Consider the following 20872-nt stretch of genomic DNA (forward strand, 5'->3'; position numbering starts at 1 on the left):
GAAATTGACAAAAATATTTCTAAACCATCTTAGATCCATGATGGATCTAAGGAAAGAGTGGTCTGAGAAGGCAGAGGAACTCTAAATTTTGTGACTGATAATTAATTGGAAATTCTGCAGCCAATTAAGGAATGGCCAAGCCTTACACATCACCACAAGACTTAGAAGTGACTAAATACTCTCTCTGCCTGTTCTTTCTGCAGACTCAGGCTGTTTGTAATGAATGACTTTTGAAGTGGTGCTCATTTACTTTCTCCTCTGATGAACTGAGGTTATCTCCAGATGACTTGAAGTTAAACAGACTTTTTATATAAGGGATAAAGAAATGTCAGATAGAAGGATTATAGTGAAAACATACTGTGTTGAAAAGGGTGACTTCCTTAGTTGGTTGACATTACTCTGTGAAATACATAGATGATTCACAGCAGACCTTAATGGGTAATGAAAATCCCTAACCAGCCCACATGCACAGTCTGGTGTCCATCAGCTTTGTGTGGTTTAACTGTATGGATAACTCAGAAGGAAGTTTATTTCTATAACAAATGATGCTCTTCTCTTCTAAAATATGGTTCTCAAAACTTAGCTGATCTCATTTTATTGGCTGTTGAAAATGGATTTAGCAAATCTCTGTTAATAACTTGGGAAGGTACTTAATGAAACAGCATGAAAACTTATCATTTATATTAATTGGACTCTTGTTATTCATGTACCATTTCGGGGGGTATTTTGAAGTGTATATATATATATATATATATACACACACACACACACCTTTATTATTATTATTTTTGCTGTTTATTTGTGTTTAATATAAATTTATTTATTTTAATTGGAGGCTAATTACTTTACAATGTTGATGTATGGCAAAAGCATGTGCCATTTCTGAAGTAGTTGAATTCAGGCTTTACCTGCTAGTAAAGAATTCAGTCTTTAAAATTCTGGCCTGGTTTTGAGGTCTTTGCTGGCCAGTGGACTTATGTTGCTGGTTGGCTTCAATAATGCAGAAGCTTCTGGGTAGATTTTGTTGTTGTTCAGTTACTAAGTTGTGTTTGACTCTTTGCGACCCCATGGACTGTAGCACCCCAGGCCTCCATGTCCCTCACCATCTCTCAGAATTTGCTCAAACTCATGTGCATTGAGTCGGTGATGCCATCCAACCATCTCATCCTCTGTCACCCCCTCTTTCTCTTGCCCTCAATCTTGCTGGCCAAAGTATTGGAGCTTCAACATCAGTCGTTCTAATAAATATTCAGGGTTGATTTCCTTTAGGATTGACTGGTTTGATGTCCTTGCAGTCCAGGGGACTCTCTAGAGTCTTTTCCAGCACCACAATTCGAAAGCATCCATTCTTCAGCGTTCAGCCTTCTTTATGGTCCAACTCACAAATCCATATGTGACTACGGAAAACCATAGCTTTGACTATATGGACCTTTGTCAGCAAAGTGATGTCTCTGCTTTTTAATACACTGTCTAGGTTTGCCATAGCTTTTCTTCAAAGGTTAAAACAAGGCAAATGAAGCATCATGTTGTGTGAGAACAGTGAAACTATTAAAGTCAGGTCTATCAGGTTGGAGGACCTGCTGTATGTTTTTCTTTGCGGAGAATGGAACTATCACTCACCACCAATTTTGGATCTTCAAGTCAGAGCAGACTTAAAGCAGAAAACAAGAAAAGCTTACTATAGAATCTTGCTGATGTTTCTATATTACCTTCAGAGTTCTATCAAAATCCTTAGGGCAATGATATATCTATGGAGAATGTGACTGTTTTTCTTTAGAAAGAATTAGAACCTATGTAATGTTTCCTTTTTAGCAGGATTATGTTTTGAATCACTTTCTCAATATCACTATCCAGGAAAGAAGGGTAGAATATTTTGGCCTTGTGGGGATGAGGTCAGAAGTCCTAAAGATTGTTTTAGGCTTGGTGCCTTTATACTCTTAGGCATTTTGAAAGAGAGTCTGCAGGAAGGAGGATGCCTTCTTTTGTATATGCAGGCATCTAATGGCAGCATTAGCCATGGTGGTTGTGATGCTAATATTGGAGCAATAAATTTAGCTACTTTGTATAGAAAAGAGTTCCACTGAGCAAGTCTGTAGAGGATATTTTGGGAATTGGGTAGATTTCTTAATGTTGATGAGAATTGAGTCTGACTTTAGGAACCTCAGGGTATAAATTGTGCTGATAATTGTTCTGAGTTGAACCTGGAGAAAATGCTGATGTATTCACTCTGAAGCAGAGTGATTCATCATGTAAAGCTTATCATGGACAGCTCTGGCAGAGCAAAGAGAAGTGAAGTAGGGAGTAAGAAATTAAAGGAAAATGGAAATGGAAACTGTGACATGCATTGGGAACTTTTCCTTCTTTTAGGAAGAGCTTGCTGGTGGCCATTTTCTTAACCATCTTAATTAGAGGGTGAGTTCCTCTTTACAGATAGCATCTTGCTTTCCCAAGCCAATTGCATGAAGCCCCTCACGCTGTCCCCATTCTTCTGAGTCCATGGAATTATTTTTAGACCTTTGTGGCTGCTCCATCTGCTTGCTTTCAGAACCATGGCCAGTCCTGTAACATGGTTCAGAAGTGGCTGTTTGAATCCCTAGACAGCAGTAAAGGCAAATGCATGAGGGTTATGCTTGTTTTGTTGAGAAAGATAATTGAGATTCTGCAATTTTAAGTATGGTAGGGAAGTGCCTGGCACTAATTTGGCATGACTGTCCTCAAGTTAGCAATTAAATATACCTTAATGGGTTTGTTTTCCTTATAATAATGACATTAATGTTAATTTTAGAAAATTTGGAGATTACACGTGAGCAAAATGAGGAAGACAAGAATCATCAATAATTCTATCATTTAGGGATAATAATTGCTAACATTTGGTTCTGGTGTTTTTTTCTATACATACTATATAAATCGGTAAGCTTGAAGAAGCCCAATTATAACTGGAATAAACAAAACAGAATGTATTGATTCACGGAAGGATCAGGATAAAGCTGGTTCTTTGGGGAAAGGAATTTGATCTGAACAAAAGACTAGAAGGGAGTTAAAAATAAGAACCAAAGTTAATGCTTATCCAAATGTTCAAGGCATTAGGTATCTTGTAACTTTAACAAGGCAGATACACCCTTCTGGTTACATTTGAGTGAATAGGCATGGTTATAGGAATTCTTCTTCCTTGCTTGAGTCGTTTTTCTTCTGGAAATTCTCTGGCATGTAATAGGTGTCAAAAGACATAACTTACGACTCTAGCAGGGGCCAAGTAACACTCTGAACAATGTACTGACTCATCAGATCCACATTATTGGTCATGACATTCCATCCAGAATTCTTGGTCACTTGCTGTTTTTTTTTTTTTTTTTTTTTCACTACTGTGTTGCTTTGGCACCTTGGGTATTGCCTCCTTGGAAACTCTGGATGCTGATTTCCTTAGCAGGGTATTGACACTGCCACGCTGGGCCCTAGTGACTATGTCTACAGTGTGGTACCCTCTCTAGATGATTTTGCAGACAGAGGGCATCAACAATGGGGCTGGAGCCAGAAGAATAAGTGTGACTCATCCCTTGGGGGCCCAGAAACTCCTTGAGAGGTAGATATATCAGTGGGGTGCAGACTGCAGATTTTTCACTATATGCCTCTGGGACAGTGTCAGTGAAATTGGGTTATTACTATTTCTGTGAGCCCATTTCTTCCCCAAGGGCTCATGAATACCATGCAAACTTGGATTCAGTGAAGTAGGGAAAATGATAGGGTGATAAGAGAAGTCTAGAAAAAAAGTCAAAAAGTTCAGCTTTAACATTGATTACTTTAGTTACTGTGTTAGTTCAGGCTGTCATAACAAATTATAGTAGGCTATGTAGCTTGAACAATAGGAATTTATTCATCACAGTTATGGAGGCGGAGAAGTCAAGGTCAAGGTACCAGGTGATTTTGTTCCCTGGTTAGGGCCCAGTTCCAGGCTTCACATGGGAGCTTTCTCCCTGTGTCTCCTTCACATGGCGGAGAGAAAGAGGAAGTAAACTTGCTGGTATCTCCTCTCATAAGTGCATTAAGCACATTATCAGGGATCCACTCTCATAATCTTATCTAAACTCAACTAATAATCTCCAGATATTATCACATTATGGACTAGAGTTTCCAACGTATGAAATTTGTCAGAGACACAGCCCAGTCTGTAACAGTTACTTAGTTTGGATCACTACCGAGCTTGCTAAAACCCAAAATGACTAATTAAAATTTTATGTCTTTCTGATAGAGATTATTGAAATATTGGAATAGTGTTACTAATATAATTAATATACTTGGAATGATTAATTAAAAGCATCAGCAGACCCCCAAAGACTTTGAGCCAATGTTTTTTTCAATATGATGTGCCCTGAAGTTTCATAGATAAAATTTGACTGCTAGGCCATCACTGGGACTACTTCTCTGTGAACATCTTAGCAGCATTTATTATTTTGATTGACTGTGCTGTGGTTTTGTGAGATCTCAGTTCCCTGATCAGGGCTTGAACCTAGACCATGGCAGTAAATGCACTGAATCCCAAACATTGGACTACTAGGGAACACCCAGCAGCATTGTAAATACATATAGTAACCCCACTGAAAAGCCTAGTTTTAATTTTCCAACACACCATATTACCAGAAATTATGAAGGAGAAATGCAGAATAAATTGGAGAATGTAAGAGCTACCACCTTTTTGTATGCGAGACAGCAAAAGAGACACAGATGTATAGAACAGTCTTTTGGACTCTGTGGGAGAGGGAGAGGGTGGGATGATTTGGGAGAATGGCATTGAAACATGTATAATATCATATAAGAAACGAATCACCAGTCCAGGTTCGATGCAGGATACAGGATGCTTGGGGCTGGTGCACTGGGATGACCCAGAGGGATGGTACAGGGAGGGAGATGGGAGGGCGTTCAGGATGAGGAACACATGTACACCCATGGCAGATTCATGTTGAGGTATGGCAAAACCAATACAATATTGTAAAGTAATTAGCCTCCAATTAAAATAAATAAATTTAAATTAAAAAAAAGAATTCTGAATAGCTTATAGACATGACTGGCATCCTGTTAACATTTTGGTAATGCTACCCTTAGGTAAATTAATTTTTTTCCAATATTTTGAAGATGAAAGGCTAAGACACATGTATTTTCCAAAAATGTCTCAGCAAACTCCACTTTTTATCACCTCTTGCTGGCTGAAATTGGTAGCATTCTGAAATCCAGGCTTTTACTGCTGTTGACTCTTTATAGCTGAGTAATAATGTCATGGCATATTACGGATAATTGTGATAATTGGCAGCTTTTCATGTGTGGGAGCTTAAAATACATGGATACCTAAGTATTTTAAAAAATTATCCACCTTAATGAATGCTATTTGCCTGTTTCAATTTCTTAGCTAATTTGAAACAGAAAAAGTAACCGTCTAATTTACCTGTCTAGAGCCTGCCAGCATGTAAATCAATAGTCATTTTCTGGATATGTTGAAGGAGAGGTGAGTTCAGGCATGGAGAAAGTCTCATGACTTGAACAGATCACTCCAATAAAAGTTGGATTTATGAAAACAGATTCTTCAGTTAATTTGAAGGAGCTGAAACATGGATGACTAATATAGGTTCGCCCTACCCTAACTCATTCAAATGGAAGCATAGACATCTATATCATAACTCTTTGGCTGCAAGTGACAAAAAATATTGCCTCTGATTACTTTTAGCTTAAAGGGAATCCTTACATATGATTGAAAAGTTACTGACTTCAGGCATAGTTGGATCTAGGTGCTTAAATGATAGTATCAGGAACCTGTTTCTATCTTGGTTCTGAGTTCCTTATTCCCAGGTACGCTTTTCCCTTAGGGTTGCAAGGTGGCCATCTACACTGGAAGCTTTTATTACCATCTTAGCACCTTAAGCATAAAGTGAAGATTTATTTCCTGGAAGTTCAAAAAAAAAAAAAAAAGCTAATGCTTATTTATTCTGTTTGTCCTGGATTAGATAAAATATCCAGTCAAAAATTAATTATTGTGGCCAAGAATCGTGATGTTCTTATTGTCCAGGCCTGGGGCACAGCGGGTAATTCAATATCAGTGGACTTCTAAGTATAAAGATGTTTCTCCAAGGAAAATGGGGTGTTATTGAAAAAAAAAAAAGGTCAGGGTTGCTAGGTGGGCAGGAGTAACAAATGCCTTTGCAATGTATGTGTATATGTTAAAGATTTGTATGAATATGGAGATTTATACATTTAGCTATTTAATCATTTCTTGTAGTTATGAATGTGAAAAGAAGTTTGAGGATTTTATATATACATTTAAGTGTATTTGAGTACTACAGTGGCCTAATAGGTAATTGTGAAGGTTTTAACAACCATGATACCGACCTACAAACTTTTATCTCCGCATGAAGAAGAGAAATGAATACTTAAAATGATAACTATATAAACCAGTTGGTGATAGCACATTAATAAGTTGGAAAAGCAAATAGTTATTTCTTTTTATACTTTGGTTTGAGAGCTAAGACTTTACCAGATGGTGGACTTTGACAAGGAGAAAATAAAAAATCCAGAAGTCCTCATTTAACCCACAGAAGGGGATTTGCATGTAAACTTGTCATGCTCAGTATGAATGTTCATTATGATCATTATTTCTATTGAAAAAAAGTTTTTTTGGGGTAGCCTGCAGGGTGACCACAGTGGGAGGTTTTACAGACCAAAAATAAAAGAGCACGTTCACAAATTGCCTTTCAGCAGATAATGAACCAAATGTCCAATTAATTTACTTTAGGACTATTTCATATGCCATTATGATTTCTGCCTCTTCTGAAATCCAGTACATTTACTGTCTGTACTGTTCATATGGAAATCTGAGCATCTTTAAAGATGAGATCATCCATTAGAGTGTGGTGGCTAAGAAGTAGGCTTGGAAATAACACAAGTGGATTTGAGGTCATATCACTTATTGTTATGTCAACTTGGAGAAGTCTCTTAGCTTCTTGATACTCAAGTTTCCCTAGCTGTAGTGCGAAAGAAATACAAGAGAATAATAGTAGTGGATATTTCATAGGCTTGTGTAAAATAAACTATGTAAATGAAAGTGCTTCACACAATGCCTAGTCCAGTGTAACCATTCAAAAGTCTTACATATTGACTATTACATTTTTATTGATAACATGTTCCACATTATTATATGTTACCTTCCAGCATTAATTCCTTGAAGATAGAGATATTATCTTAAAAATATTTGTATTATCTCAACAAATACCATGGCATGTTGAATACACTGAAAACTAATCAGTTACATTACCAAATGAAAGTGTAGGAACTATACTTCAAATCTCGCTAACCCCACTACCCCCCTGTTTTCCATTTTTTGCATTTTTCCATCATGTCATTTTCCTAGTTGAGCTTATTAACAAGAGGCAGAGGACAGAAGCATAGAACGATATCCTGTGAGGAACTGGGGCAGAATAGATGTTATTCATTTTTTTTTTCATTCAGTCTTTTACTCAATTTTCCATCCATTCTCTTTTGTATAACTTCACTGTATATGTGGTAGGTGACAAGAACAGTTTAGGTAAGGCATGAAAACCTGTGAAGACAAAGTACAGCAATGAATAACACACTGAGCCATGGATATTAAATGTCTTAATAGATGTGCACATTAAATGTTGTGGTCCCTCAGGGTAGAAGGAGATTGCATCTAGCAGAGGAAAATAGTTGACCTGAAGTATTCATTCTTTTATATGTGACATAACAGGAAATGGCGACTGTATTTTGGTACAGTTCATGCAAAGATGGATTAAGGGGAAGGGTAGAATAAGGGCAGTTTTCAAAACTTAGATATTTTCCATTTCAGAGGCCTTGATGTCAGCTGCTTTTTGCAAGCACATATTTGTGTGCTGGAAAATGTACAAGGTTTGTTTAGCCATATCTAATTCCCTGGTGGCTCAGAGGTTAAAGCGTCTGCCTGCAATGCGGGAGACCTGGGTTCGATCCCTGGGTCAGGAAGATCCCCTGGAGAAGGAAATGGCAACCCACTCCAGTATTCTTGCCTAGAGAATTCTATGGACAGAGGAGCCTGGTGGGCTACAGTCCATGAGGTCGCAAAGAGTTGGACATGACTGAGGGAGCGACTTAACTTAATTCATTAATACTCAGAATGACTCTTATGTGCACAGTATTGTATTGGTCTTTAAGGAGGGTGTGTAAAACACAGCCCCTATGTTCTAGGACCTCAGTGACCTAGTTAGAGAGACAAGGCACATCTAGAAAAGTTAGGTAATAACGAGCAAGCCATGTATTGGTTGGTGCCTCAGTGAATAATTCAAAGTGTAGTTATGATTTCAGTAAATGAGAGATTCACATTTCTGGGGAATGGTTACTATAGGTTATTGGAAAAGTTAGCATTTTCAACTGGGCCTTAGAAATGGAATCAGAGAGGAAAGAATAGTGTAGTTGTATTCTGTCATGGGACACTTCTGGGTTGCTGTGGGAGACAAGGATGGACACACAGATTGAGGCCAGAGTGACGAGAAAGGCAAATGGGGAGTAGACTGTTGTGTAGCCAAGGCATGGTGGAGAGGTTTCATTGCATCTGCCATCGCTGATATGTAGATGGTGGCTGCCCAGATGAACATGGAGGCCAAGTTCAAGCTCTACAGGAGACAGTGTGAGGATGATGTCTGCTGTGGTGGCTGCTGGTGGCAGTGGGTGGACAGCATTCCTGCCATGCATTTGCCTTCTTCCTGTCGGTAGCAGGGGTTTGCTGGTACCACGTGTCCCCAGCCCCTGCAGACCATCACTTTGTCCTCCGACAGGTGGACCTGGGTCAGAGGTAACCACATTCAAGTAGGACCCTCCAGGGAATTCTTGAACCACTCAAAAACCCAAAATATATTTTAACCCAGAGGATGAATGAAAAAAGGAAAAAAAAATCAAAGCAGATTAAAGGCATTAACTTCATTTTGATCTGCAGACCTTCTGTTCTGACAAAAGTAATTGGATGAATTTGACAGTTTCTCTTTCTCGTTCCTTTCTTTCTTCTTCTCTTACCCTCTCTCATTTTTTCTCTAGGTTTTCTTTTATGATGAAACTAGATTAGTTATTACTTAGAATTGTAATCTATTCATGTGTAAAAGCAAGTTGATATTCTGATGTTCTCAAACCCCCTACTCCTCTGGTATTAAATTAAGACTGAAAGGGTTTATTTATTTTCTTGTTCTTTTATTGGCTATTTCCTGGACTGTATGGACACCTTTGCATTCTCATTACTGAAGCCACTTAATTTACTAAAGTAAAACGTGCAGAACTTTTGGCTATTTTCTTTCTTATCTAGTATCTTTTCAACATAGAGGGATTGTCAAGGCTAACAGCTGTGAGAGCTTGCTTTCTTAGAAGCCAGGCAGGTTTTGCTGGTAAGGGCTGGCAATTTTTAAATGAATCTGTAATCTTGTATTTTAGCTACTCTGGTGATCATCATCATTCCAGTTTTTAGGTGGGGGAACTTGAGACACAGAGAGGATAACTAACTTGTCTCAGATCACACAACAAATAAGTAATGGAGTTTGGATTCAAACCCAGTTTGGCTAAGGAGTTTGAAAATAATAGTATAGCTCGTATTTAGCTCATTTCTTTATTTGACCAGGACTTCCCTGGTGGCTCAGACAGTAAAGCATCTGCCTGCAATGTGGGAGACCCGGGTTCAGTCCCTGGGTTGGGAAGAACTCCTGGAGAAGGAAATGGCAGCCCTCTCCAGTATTCTTGCCTGGAAAATCCTATGGACAAAGGAGCCTGGTAGGCTACAGTCCATGGGGTCGCAGAATCGGACACAACTGAGCGACTTCACTCACTTCACTTTTATCTGATCAAAAGTTATAGGGGAAAAATGAATTCCTGACATACTTCATTGCACCCTGCATATCTTGGTGTTAATAATGATGTTAAAAATGGGGAGGATGTTTGTTGGCCCTGGAAGATGCCTCTCCCACATGTTGATATTGACAATACAATACCTCTTATTTCTGATTCTTGGAGAAGCTTTCTTTTGGTGAGGGGAGCAACTGAGGAAAGAAACTAGAGTGGCAAGCCAGTTTATGACATGTGATTTTGGAATTTTATCCTGGAGATCGTTATACTGGTTGCTCAGAGGCTATATTTAATAAATAAGACAACTTGTGAAAGGTGCTCAGTCGCGGTGCCCAGAGAGGAAGACCTGGAGGTAACATGACATCTTTCTTTCTTTCTGTTTTGCAGAGGTGCAGCAAGTTGCTGTCTGATAAGCAGTGAGCTGTACTTAGTTCTAACTTGAGAACTTCAGACTGCAGAGTAGTGCTCTGTGGATTCCAGTTCAGCACAGATGAACTGTGCAGGGTCTGTGCAGGAGAGTTTGTTTTTTAAGCAGGAGAGATGTTCATTCTTTGTTAGAGGTGAAGACAAAGCCAGACAGCATCTTTTAGAAATGAACAAAAAGTTGATTCTCTAAACATAGACTTTTCTGAAAGCTAATTCTGTCTGTCTCAGGGATCTTTGATGTTGAATGTTGATGAAAATCAGTCAAATTTGTGACTGTCAGTTTCAGAACCACTGTGCTGAATAGCTATATCTTTAGTAATGTGAACGCTTTCCTTGTTAGGTGTAGTATTTAGATTCCAAATTCTCCCAGTCGTTTCTTACCCTCCTATCATTCCTTTTATGTGTTCTCTGATCCTCTAAAATGATCACACATCCCGTTTCTTGATTGGAAAGACATTGCAAATGTTTTTACACAAAAATCCTAGAACTTTAGTTTTTTTTTTTTTCTCCCAGAGATTTAGGAAATTTCAAAGCCACTTTTTTTCTAATTACAAAAGTAAAATATATTGTATCTTAAGTTAATATGTATTCAGTTACCTTGTTTTAATGTTCTGGAAGCACAGAACAATTTGCAGATGTTTTTCTTGTTTGCTGGTTTATATACTTTCTTATTCACTTAACTAATTAATTAGTTAATGTTTGTTTTCCCTCCAACATATAAATTAGAATATTTTTGTTAGGTTCTTTGCTTTATCTTCAAAGCCTGAAGCAAAACCTATTTAAAGCATAGACATTACTCAATAAATATTGCTGAATGAATACATGAATGAATTATGCATGTATTAGAATTGATATGAAAGCAAAAAAGAAAATAGAAGCTCTAGAAATAAACTGAATAGCATTTAAAAGATATATATACAGGCAGTCCTTGCTTTGCATTGTATTGCAGGACCATAAAAATGACTATGCAAGCTGAAACTATATAAAACAATCCTAATGATCAATGAGAAAAGTTATTATTGTTCTTTGACATTTAAAAAGTTTTCCAAATCATTAAAATTTCTCTTAGTGTTGACTGTAAAGGTAGAGGGAAATGAAAGAAATAATAAAACCAGTATTTATTTAGTACAAGTTAATTTAAAACATTAGAAGCATTGAGATTAAAGCGGTTGATTTCTTTGTAAAATCTTGTCAGAAGTAGTTTGCTTGTTTCCTGTAGTACAGTTTATGAAATGGAGTGAACATCTTTTCTGTGCCCAGAGGAGTTGTCATATTCCTAAGTCTGGATCAGCTTCCAGCATTTTATCCTTTGTGCTTTCCATGTCAGGAAATGTGTATGAGAGTTCCTTAAACGTGAAGGTTTTTTTTTTTTTTTTTTGCCAGTATCACTTCCCCTGGGACATCATTATCATTTTGTTACAACCGCTTGCCTTACTATTTATGTTAATGAGTTTGCTTTCACTAAGTTCCCCTGACTGTACATCTGGAGTCTCTCAAATGGGGAACGGCAGCATTATCTACATTCCCATAATCAGTTAGGTCTTAACTCCATTTGTGTTTGACGTAGGTTGCACTTCCAGCGTTTCTGGGCTGTACTTCCATCTTTGCTGGCCAACTCCCTCTTTTGATTATTCATGTCATATGCATCTATCATTGCAAGAAAAGAAGGCCGAACCACTCTTCACTTTGCTGTCTGTGCGTGAACTGGATAACAAATGTGTAGTGACCAGTCACTGGCAGACTTTGAAAGGGGCACTATGATTGGTCATGATCGTGATGCACGTATGTTATTTACGTGGTAGCTGATGGACTGAAGAGCTGGCAGTGAACTTTGTATTTTATGCGATTACTCATAGTTAATATACCACACAGCTGAAACTTAAGCTGTGGTGCTGTGCTACTGGGGTTATTTAACTCAACTGTAGTAGCTGAAACTCACACTCATTAGAACCATGCAAAATGAGGGCTCCCTCGTTTCCAGACTATCTTATGGATATGTGTGTATTTTTTCTTTGGCAGAGTGGGTTGCTTTATGCACGTGATTTTGTAGTTTTATTTTTTCAATTAATATTATATGGTATGCATGTCAAAAAACAATAATCTCATCTTTATGTTTTATGGTGACATAGTATTTGATTGAATGGCCTTAACCAATGGTCTGTTTAACCAGTCCTCCTTTTTGGACATTTAGGCTTTTTCTAGTTTTCTCAATTACAAAATATGCTCTAGTGGTCAGCTCTGTAGATAAGATGTTGCAATAGCAACTGTTATTTATTTGAAATGAACATCTTTCTAGGGGTAGAATTGCTGGCTCACAGGATAGATGTACTTTGAAAACATTTCCATATTTTTTTTCAAATTTCCCTTCAGAAAGATGTTTCTGTTTGGACTCCTACCAGTGATGTAAATTGAAAGATGCTGGTGCATATGTCCTAAACCCTTGCCCACATTGAGAGTGTCATTCTTTGAAGTTTTTGCCATTTTTATAGGCAAAATGTATTTTATTTTAATAATTAGTTTTGATTACTAGGTAGGTTGAATATTTTTCATGAGTTTCTAGTAAATGTATTTTGACCTATGGAATTTTATTCTGCCTAATATTATAGCAGTTTTCAGATGTTAGGAATTATTTTTGTTTTATTAGGTTGAGAGCATATATTACTACAAAGCTCTACGGATGAATAAATCTGTGTACTCGAACCACAGTCACATGTATATACCATTCTTTGGACTTGGACCACAGTCACATGTATATACCATTCTTTGGGGATTATAAGGAGTATCCATGGGCTTTATCTTATAACTGTCAGTTTCCAAAAGCTTTCCTTTTTTCCCCTTTTATTTTAAAGAGAAAACAGCCCACATCTAGGAGGAGGTTCTAGTTAATTTTTCATTACATGACTTTTAGGAGATGGGGTCAGAAGGAGCTAGTAGGGCATTCAATTATGTGCTCAAGCAAGTTGGAAGGTTTTTTCCCCTTCTGGTGTACAATATTTTACTTGGGTTTGTTTTTCAAGTGCACTGAAGTGTGACTAAACATTTTTGGGTACTGCCATTATGTAAAGAAGAGGCTCCGTCTTGTTAAATATTCCTTCATCAACTTTGCAGTTAGGCAGTTACGGGCAGTAAGGAGCCTGCAAGGGCATGCATGGGCTTTGGGCATTGGGCACAGGGAGGGTGGCTGGGAGGCGGGGGCCTGGGGGAAACTTAGGATTGGGGTGCTCTCTTGCCCCCTCCCACTGCTACAGAGAAAATGATTGGCTCCAGCTGGTTTCTGTCTCAGACTTTTGGATGGGTCATCAGTAGAGAAAGAGAGAAGCTCACGTGGTTGGACCTCAGCTCATCTGAGGGCTAAAGGTTCTCTGTCAGTCGGGACGTGGAATTGGAGCTCTGTCCTCCTGGAGCGTGGTGGAGAACTGAGACACGGTTCAGAACCAAAGGAGTAGAGAAGGCCTTGGATTCCTTTTGTCTTTAGGTTGGGGACGAGGGAGGCTCGGCAAGGAAGATGTCCACTGAAAATGTGGAAGGGAAGCCCACCAGCTCTGGGGACAGAGGAAGACCTCGGAGCTACACTTTGCTCAGGGTTGTCCAGCCGATGTTTAACCGCAGTATTTTCACTTCTGCAGTCTCTCCTGCGGCAGAACGCATCCGATTCATCTTGGGCGAGGAGGATGACAGCCCAGCACCCCCTCAGCTCTTCACGGAACTGGATGAGCTGCTGGCCGTGGATGGGCAGGAGATGGAATGGAAGGAGACAGCGAGGTGAGGCATGGCTGAGTGTGCAAGACTGAGCCAGGGAAACAAGGACGGGGCAAGATCCTTGTCTGTGAGCCCCTTTCTCTAACCTGAGCACTTTGAATGACCGATGAGCCTGAGGTTGGCTGGTTAAAGATTGAAAAGATTCTTTTTCTTCTCTTTGACATTGACATGGATGCAGGACACCCTTTGTTTCACTGCTGGGGTCATTGATCTTCATTTTAACCTTTATAAGATATAGAAGTAAATCGCCATTTATAGGTATTTAACAATAAAATATTTTAAAGAGGGAAAGTCAGGCACCTAAAATGAGGGCCTGAAGATATATACCCATGGTCTCCACATGCCAAGGTATCTTGTGGTACCATTTCTTACTTGTTACCCATTCCCTGTTAGGGGGAGGTGGCGAAGACAATGACCATTATCCACAAACTTGCCATTATTCCAAGTGAAAACTTGTCATCTTTTAAAAATAGAGTGAAAACAAGTAGAAGGTTCACTTGAATTGGGAGTAGTAGGGACCTGAGTTTAATTTCAGACCCTTGTCACCTGCCAGCTCATAACATTCATCACCATATATAAATATACATATAATATATATATATGTATGCAACTTAAGATATACAATATATAAATATATATGTTACAATATGTTGTATTTATATTATATAGTTTATTTATAAATATATATCATGTTATATTAGATATATCATTGTGTCATGTATGTTTACATACATACATATATACATGTGGAAATGCTATATAAATTGTTAAGCACTGCACAAATATCTAAAGTTTCATTAATCTCACAACAGAGCTTTTCTTTCTTTCTACATGTAGATTTAGTTATATACACCACATTAAATCGTCTATGACATATAAAAATCATTTACTACAAAGATGTTGATATAGTGGCAGTTATTAGTCTGTTGTCATCACTATATGGAGGTTCAATGTATTTGACTTTCACCAACAAAATAATATGGACATATCCCTTTTATAGGCTGTAATTTAATTCACATCAGTTAAATTCAGCCAATATGTTTTTAATGACTCTAACCTGGGTCTCCTACATTGCAGGCAGATTCTTTACCATCTGAGCCACCAGGGAAGCCCAAACAACATGCCTTTTATAGGCTGTAATTTATTTCAAATCAATTAAATTTAGCCATTACGTTTTGAATATACAGTACGTGTTGGGCACTGTTTTAGGTACTGGGAATACAGAAGTGAGCAATAACTCATTTCTGCCCCAGCATCTCAAATGCTCCCTCTTGAAGCTCTTCCTTCTTTGCTCTCTTGGGGGCCTCTTTCCGCTCGTTGTCTCTTTTTCCCCTCTCTTAGCACCAATCACTTGGATATTAAAAGTTTTTCATAAAGTATGCTTTTATTTGATAAAAAATTCTCCTGAAGAAGTCTGTCAAACTGAAAACTTGTACCAGTATCTCAGATCAGAGTGAGAATTATACTGGTGCAGCATTAATTAAGTGTCGGGGAGATTTTGGTTTAGTTTTGACTTTGCTGCTAACTAGCAGGTCATATAATCATGTAGTTTCTGAGCTTGTGTTTTTTATGTTGTCAAATGAGAGTCATATTAGGGTTGCATTGTTTCTAATATCATTGCATTTTATAGCTCTAAAATTCCATCCCTCTTTGTATATTGGTGTCATCAGCTGCAACTAGAAGAGTTCCATTGATTCTTAACTTTCATCTTAAAATTCTGTGCGAGTACCTATATAGAGTAGAATTCAGGTACAGCATTCTGTTTTTAATTTCAGCCAAATGCAGACTGTACTTTATTTTATGTGACCTCTGGTCCCAGAAATGTGAAGGGATCACAGCTCATTGTATCAGTAGTTCAAAATTGAATGAGATGGACACAGTATTTTCATTTAAGATTCTTAAAGGTTAAGATGGTCATGAATACTTTTCCATCTTTAAAAGGTGGTTATTTTTTCCTTGGGAACAACATATGTGTCCTTTTGGTGAAGTCATGGGTTCCTGAGAGACTGTACTGCTGGAGAAAAAGGGTGGTGGGTGTACACCATGTCATGGAGGAAACTGTCCAGAGAGAAACATACTGACAATAGTCTACCTTCTATAACTTCTCCTATATAGGACTTGCCACAGTTACTATTAATTAATTAATCATATATGTGATATTCTTTTTTTCATTTTGTCTACCTCATTATACTCATTCCCCTGAAGGGAGAGATTATGATTATGATTAGTTGAGAACTGATTGCCTTAGAATCTACTGTTCTAAATATAATAATTTCTTAGAATTATTATGTGATCAGTTAGAGGTCTGTGATAATCCATTTCTTTCTGACTGATGTACAGCTCAGTGTACCCAGGTACCCAGCCCAAGGTAGCCAGCACACCACTGACAAAGCCCGAAAGAGGACCTTTGTTTGATGTTTCAAACTAATTCATCAAGACACTGATGCCATCTGCATATAGTTCTCTAGCCCAGACTTCTTGCCTTGTTTGATTGAAAACAAATATTTGGATGGGTAGTTGGCATCTCAGAGGACTTCCCAGGAGGCACTAGTGGTAAAGAACCTGCCTACCAAGGCAGAAGATATAAGAACCACTTTCTTATATCGATCCCAGGATTGGGATAGATCCCAGGATTGGGAAGATCCCCTGGAGGAGGGCATGGCAACCTACTCCAGTATTCTTGCCTGGAGAATCCCCAGAGACAGAGGAGCCTGGTGGACTATAGTCCATAGGGTCACATAGAGTCAGGCACAACTGAAGTGACTTAGCATGCATGCAGGCATCTCAAAGTAAAATGTCAGAAACTGAGCTTCTGATCTTCCCACGTCAGACCTGCTCTTCCTACAAGGTTCCCCACCACAGTGAACAACTCCATTTTTCTAGTTGCTCAAGCCAGAAAGATTGGAGTCTTTTTGACACCTGTCTTTTCCCTACATTCCTTACTTGATCCACTGGCAAAGCCTATCTAATTTACCCTCAACGTTATTCAGATGTTCAGAATCTCACCATTATCTTGCATTCATTGCTGCCACAACCCTGGTCCAATGCACCATTCTTTTTCATCTAGATGACTGCAAATGCTTTGTAATTAGTTCATCTCCCTGAACCTGCCCTTACTTCCTCATGAACTCTACACTATGATCTCTTGACCTCATCTCCTACTTCTCTCCTCCTGGTTAGCTCTGCTCTAGCTTCACTGGCTTGGTCATGCTCCAGTGTCAGGGCCTTTGCACTTGAGCTTCCATTTGTCTGAAATGCTCTCCTGTGTACCCACTGTCATCTCTGTGGCTCATTTCCTCACCTCCTTCAGGTCTCTATTCAACCATGACCTCCTCATTGGAAACAAGCAACTTTCCCCAAACTTTCCTATCCCTCATCCTTTATTCTGTTTGTCTTTAGTACTTATCAACTTTTGGCATGTTAACATATCTTGTTATTGTCTCTCTCCAATAAAAGTAAAGCTCCATGAGGGCAAGAATTTGGGGTTGTTTTGGTCACCACTATATCCCTAGTGTTTTCAACTACCTGTGACATAGCCCACAGCTGAAAACTGCTTGTTTATAGAATGAATGAATAGAAAAATAGAGCCTTGATTCTTAGCTTACTGCTCCACCTAAATTCTGTTGGGAAGTGTGGAGATGGTTGTGTCTCCAGAAGTGATTCATAGTGTTAGTGGGTTTTACTTCCTGCAACGTGACTCTGCTTCTGAATATTTTGATAGTAATTTATGACTGCCATTTATGATGTCCAGTTTCCAGGCATGATGGGGATTTTCTTGCCCATGGAAAGCTCTAAAACCTACCAGACTAATAAAAGTTTACGACTTAAAAGGGACTCATTTTACATATGCAAATGCAGCATGAATTTTTTTTTTTTTGCTAACATTAAACAGAATTCTTTGCTTTTTGTGAAAACTCCAATCAAAAGGACTATTTTATTCCATAGAGAGCTAACCTGCCCGATCTCTCCAGCTCTGTGTAGTTTCTGCTGTGAGTCCACACCCCATAGAACACAATAACACCCTCTTTAGTATTTACCCTTTTAATGTCTTATACTTTTTTCAGTTGACTAATGGTTTCATTTGACCAAGAATATCCTACATGGAGCCTCATCATTACTGCAGTTTTTGTCCTACTTCAAGACGTTCAGGTTAGCTCTGTGTCTTAAAAAATAAGGACAATGCTTTCACTGGTAGGAAAAATATCCCCATTTACGTCTCACAAAGCACTAAGGAAAGTAGTCATGTAAAACTATAAACAAGGGAAGTCTTTATTTATATGACGTTTGAAGTATAGCCAACCCTACCACCCTCTTTTTTCCCCACATCTTTTCCCCAATTTTTTCTTTCCTGAAAGTAAGAACTTTGAATTTTCACTGGCTTTCCCAAAGGTAGAATGATCAGACCTGAGAAATATATATAATCAGTGGAATACAGAGAATATTATTTTTCGAAAGAGTGTCCTTAGTGTTAGGTCATTAGAATACTGACATTCAGAGACTTCCCTGGTGGTCCAGTAGTTTAGACTCCGTGCTTCAACTGCAGGAGGTGCAGGTTTAGAGAACCTTGGTCAGAGAACTAAAATTCCCTGAGTGCACATGGTATGGCAAAAAGTCAAAAAACCAAAACTTTAATATTGACTTTCAGTGATGTAGCAGTAGTTCTAATGGAACATTTGGTTTCTAGTGAATGATCCTGTGCTTCTCATTAAGAATTTCTAGGTGACTGTTGTTGTCGTTCAGTTCCTAAGTTATGTCCAACTCTTTGCGACCCGGTGGGTTGCAGCACACCAGCTTGTCCGTCCTTCACCATCTCCTGAAGTTCACTCAAATTCATGTCCATTGAGTGGGGGATGCTATCTAACCATCTCATCCTCTACTGCCCCCTTCTCCTTTTGCTTTCTATCTTTCCCAGCATCAGGGTCTTTTCCAGTGAATTGGCTTTTCACATCAGGTGGCCAACGTATTGATGCTTGAGCAACAGTCCTTCCAATGAATATTCAGGACTGATTTCTTTTAGAATTGACTGGTTTGATCTCCTTGCAGTCCAAGGGACTCTCAAGAGTCTTCTCCAACACCACAATTTGAAACCATCAATTCTTTGGCGCTCAGTCTTCTTTATGATCCGACTCTTACATCCATACATTACTACTGGAAAAACTATAGCTTATATGAACTGTTGTCAGCAAAGTGATGTCTCTACTTTTTAATATGCTGCCTAGGTTTGTCATAGCTTTCCTTCTAGGTGACTAGGCATCAGCTAATTGATTCATGAAGCAAACTGGTAAAAGAATAAGTCATGATCCAGTTTTGGTGATGGCCTTAAGCCAGCTAGAAAGGCTGTCACAACCCCCCATGACTCCAAACTCTTTATTTCTGTGAGTCAGTGATGTTTGCCAACATGGTTTTTGGCTTTCAGTTTTCCCTCAGTGAATATTCAGATGGACCATGTTGGGATTCATCACTGTTATAAGAATCTGTGTTAAAGATCACTTCCCCAGTGAGACGCAAATTCTACTGCCAAACCTGCGTAAAAAAGCAAGACATCACAAGTTTCAATAAACCCAACAAGCCAACAAAGGAAAAGGGGACTGATGTTTCAGTTTTAGTGGGTGACATGGAGGAACAGTTTCTGCTTGGCCGAGTGACCCTGCCTCCCTTTGGAGAACCTGACTTCAGGGCCTGGCCATCAAACATAGCCACATGCCCGTACCCTAGGGTTTTGCAGAGGGACCCTAATCTACACTGAATCCACTATCTCTTCTCTACTGTGTTACTCTGGAAAATTCCATTTGAGACCAGGTTTTTTTTTCTGTAAGAAAAAGGAATTTAATCATCTATGTAATTATATGTGGTTACTACACTGTTTTGCAATAACTTTCACAGTTGATCTAGAAATTTAAGAATTCTCCTTAAAAACATCTTTTATCCCAGATATGCACTAGCATTGGCATCTTTTATGTACTATGAGGCATTTATTAGTTAACAAGAAATTTATTATTGTTTTAATAGCTTTATATAGTTGGATTATATTCTAGGGCAAAGGTCATGTCTATTTTCCACTGTAAAACTGGCATGTTTTTAAGTTAGAGGTCTTCTCTTTTCTTAATTATATTTAATCACACGATTGGAAAGTTGCGAAATATTCAGTGTTTCCCGTGGGCCTTCTATTTCTTCAACAAACTAGTGAAATACTGTTTGGTTGGCAGTCACTCAAAGTGTGTTAAACTGCAATGTACTTTATCATTATTCTTCTAAGACCTTGGAAAAAATAAACTTCACCTAATAAACTCTTTCTTCAAGGTTATAACAGTTTTGTGATTGCCAGCATTTAAAAAGCCAACTTTTGAAATTAATTTTTCTATAACATGTCAAGTAGCTAAGACAAAAGGATAAGTAGGGAACTTATTGCAAATATCTGGTTATTCATAGTTATTATGAAGGGTAGATAGTAGCTTTTAGTACATTTTACAGTAAAAATGTTGGGTCTTTAGAACTGTAATTACATGGTTCTAAAGCACCTTTACAAATTCATTGACACATGAATAGGCTGAACTTCGGTACCTTTGCCTTAGCCTTTTCTTTAATGGGTTCTGATTTGAACTGAGTCATTTTCAGTTTTTTCTCAAATTTGTCCTTGATATGTGAGGAAGATAGACATAGCATATATAGTTTCTGGAATGAAACTACCTGCAGTCTGTTTAAATGGGCAAACTGTTACTTTATGCCTGCATGTTTGAAGTACAGTTCCTTGAACAATTCAAGCAGTGTACTTTAAAAAATTCATCTATTCATTAGTTGGCTGCATCGGGTGCTAGTTGTGGTACACGGGATC

At 38.4% G+C, this 20872-nt stretch overlaps 1 protein-coding gene across 3 annotated transcripts in view; it reads left to right on the forward strand.

The window, feature by feature from the left end:
• SLC4A4 (solute carrier family 4 member 4) overlaps positions 1 to 20872 on the forward strand; it is a 366663-nt gene that overhangs the window by 139132 nt on the left and 206659 nt on the right. For all 3 annotated transcript variants that reach the window (XM_040237036.1, XM_040237034.1, XM_040237035.1), the window contains exon 4: positions 13908 to 14043. In XM_040237036.1, coding sequence (XP_040092970.1) covers positions 13908 to 14043 — 136 coding nt within the window. The remainder of the gene's footprint in view (positions 1 to 13907; positions 14044 to 20872) is intronic.

This window comes from Oryx dammah, unplaced genomic scaffold, assembly GCF_014754425.2.
Source record: "Oryx dammah isolate SB20612 unplaced genomic scaffold, SCBI_Odam_1.1 HiC_scaffold_3, whole genome shotgun sequence".
Classification (NCBI taxonomy): domain Eukaryota; kingdom Metazoa; phylum Chordata; class Mammalia; order Artiodactyla; family Bovidae; genus Oryx; species Oryx dammah.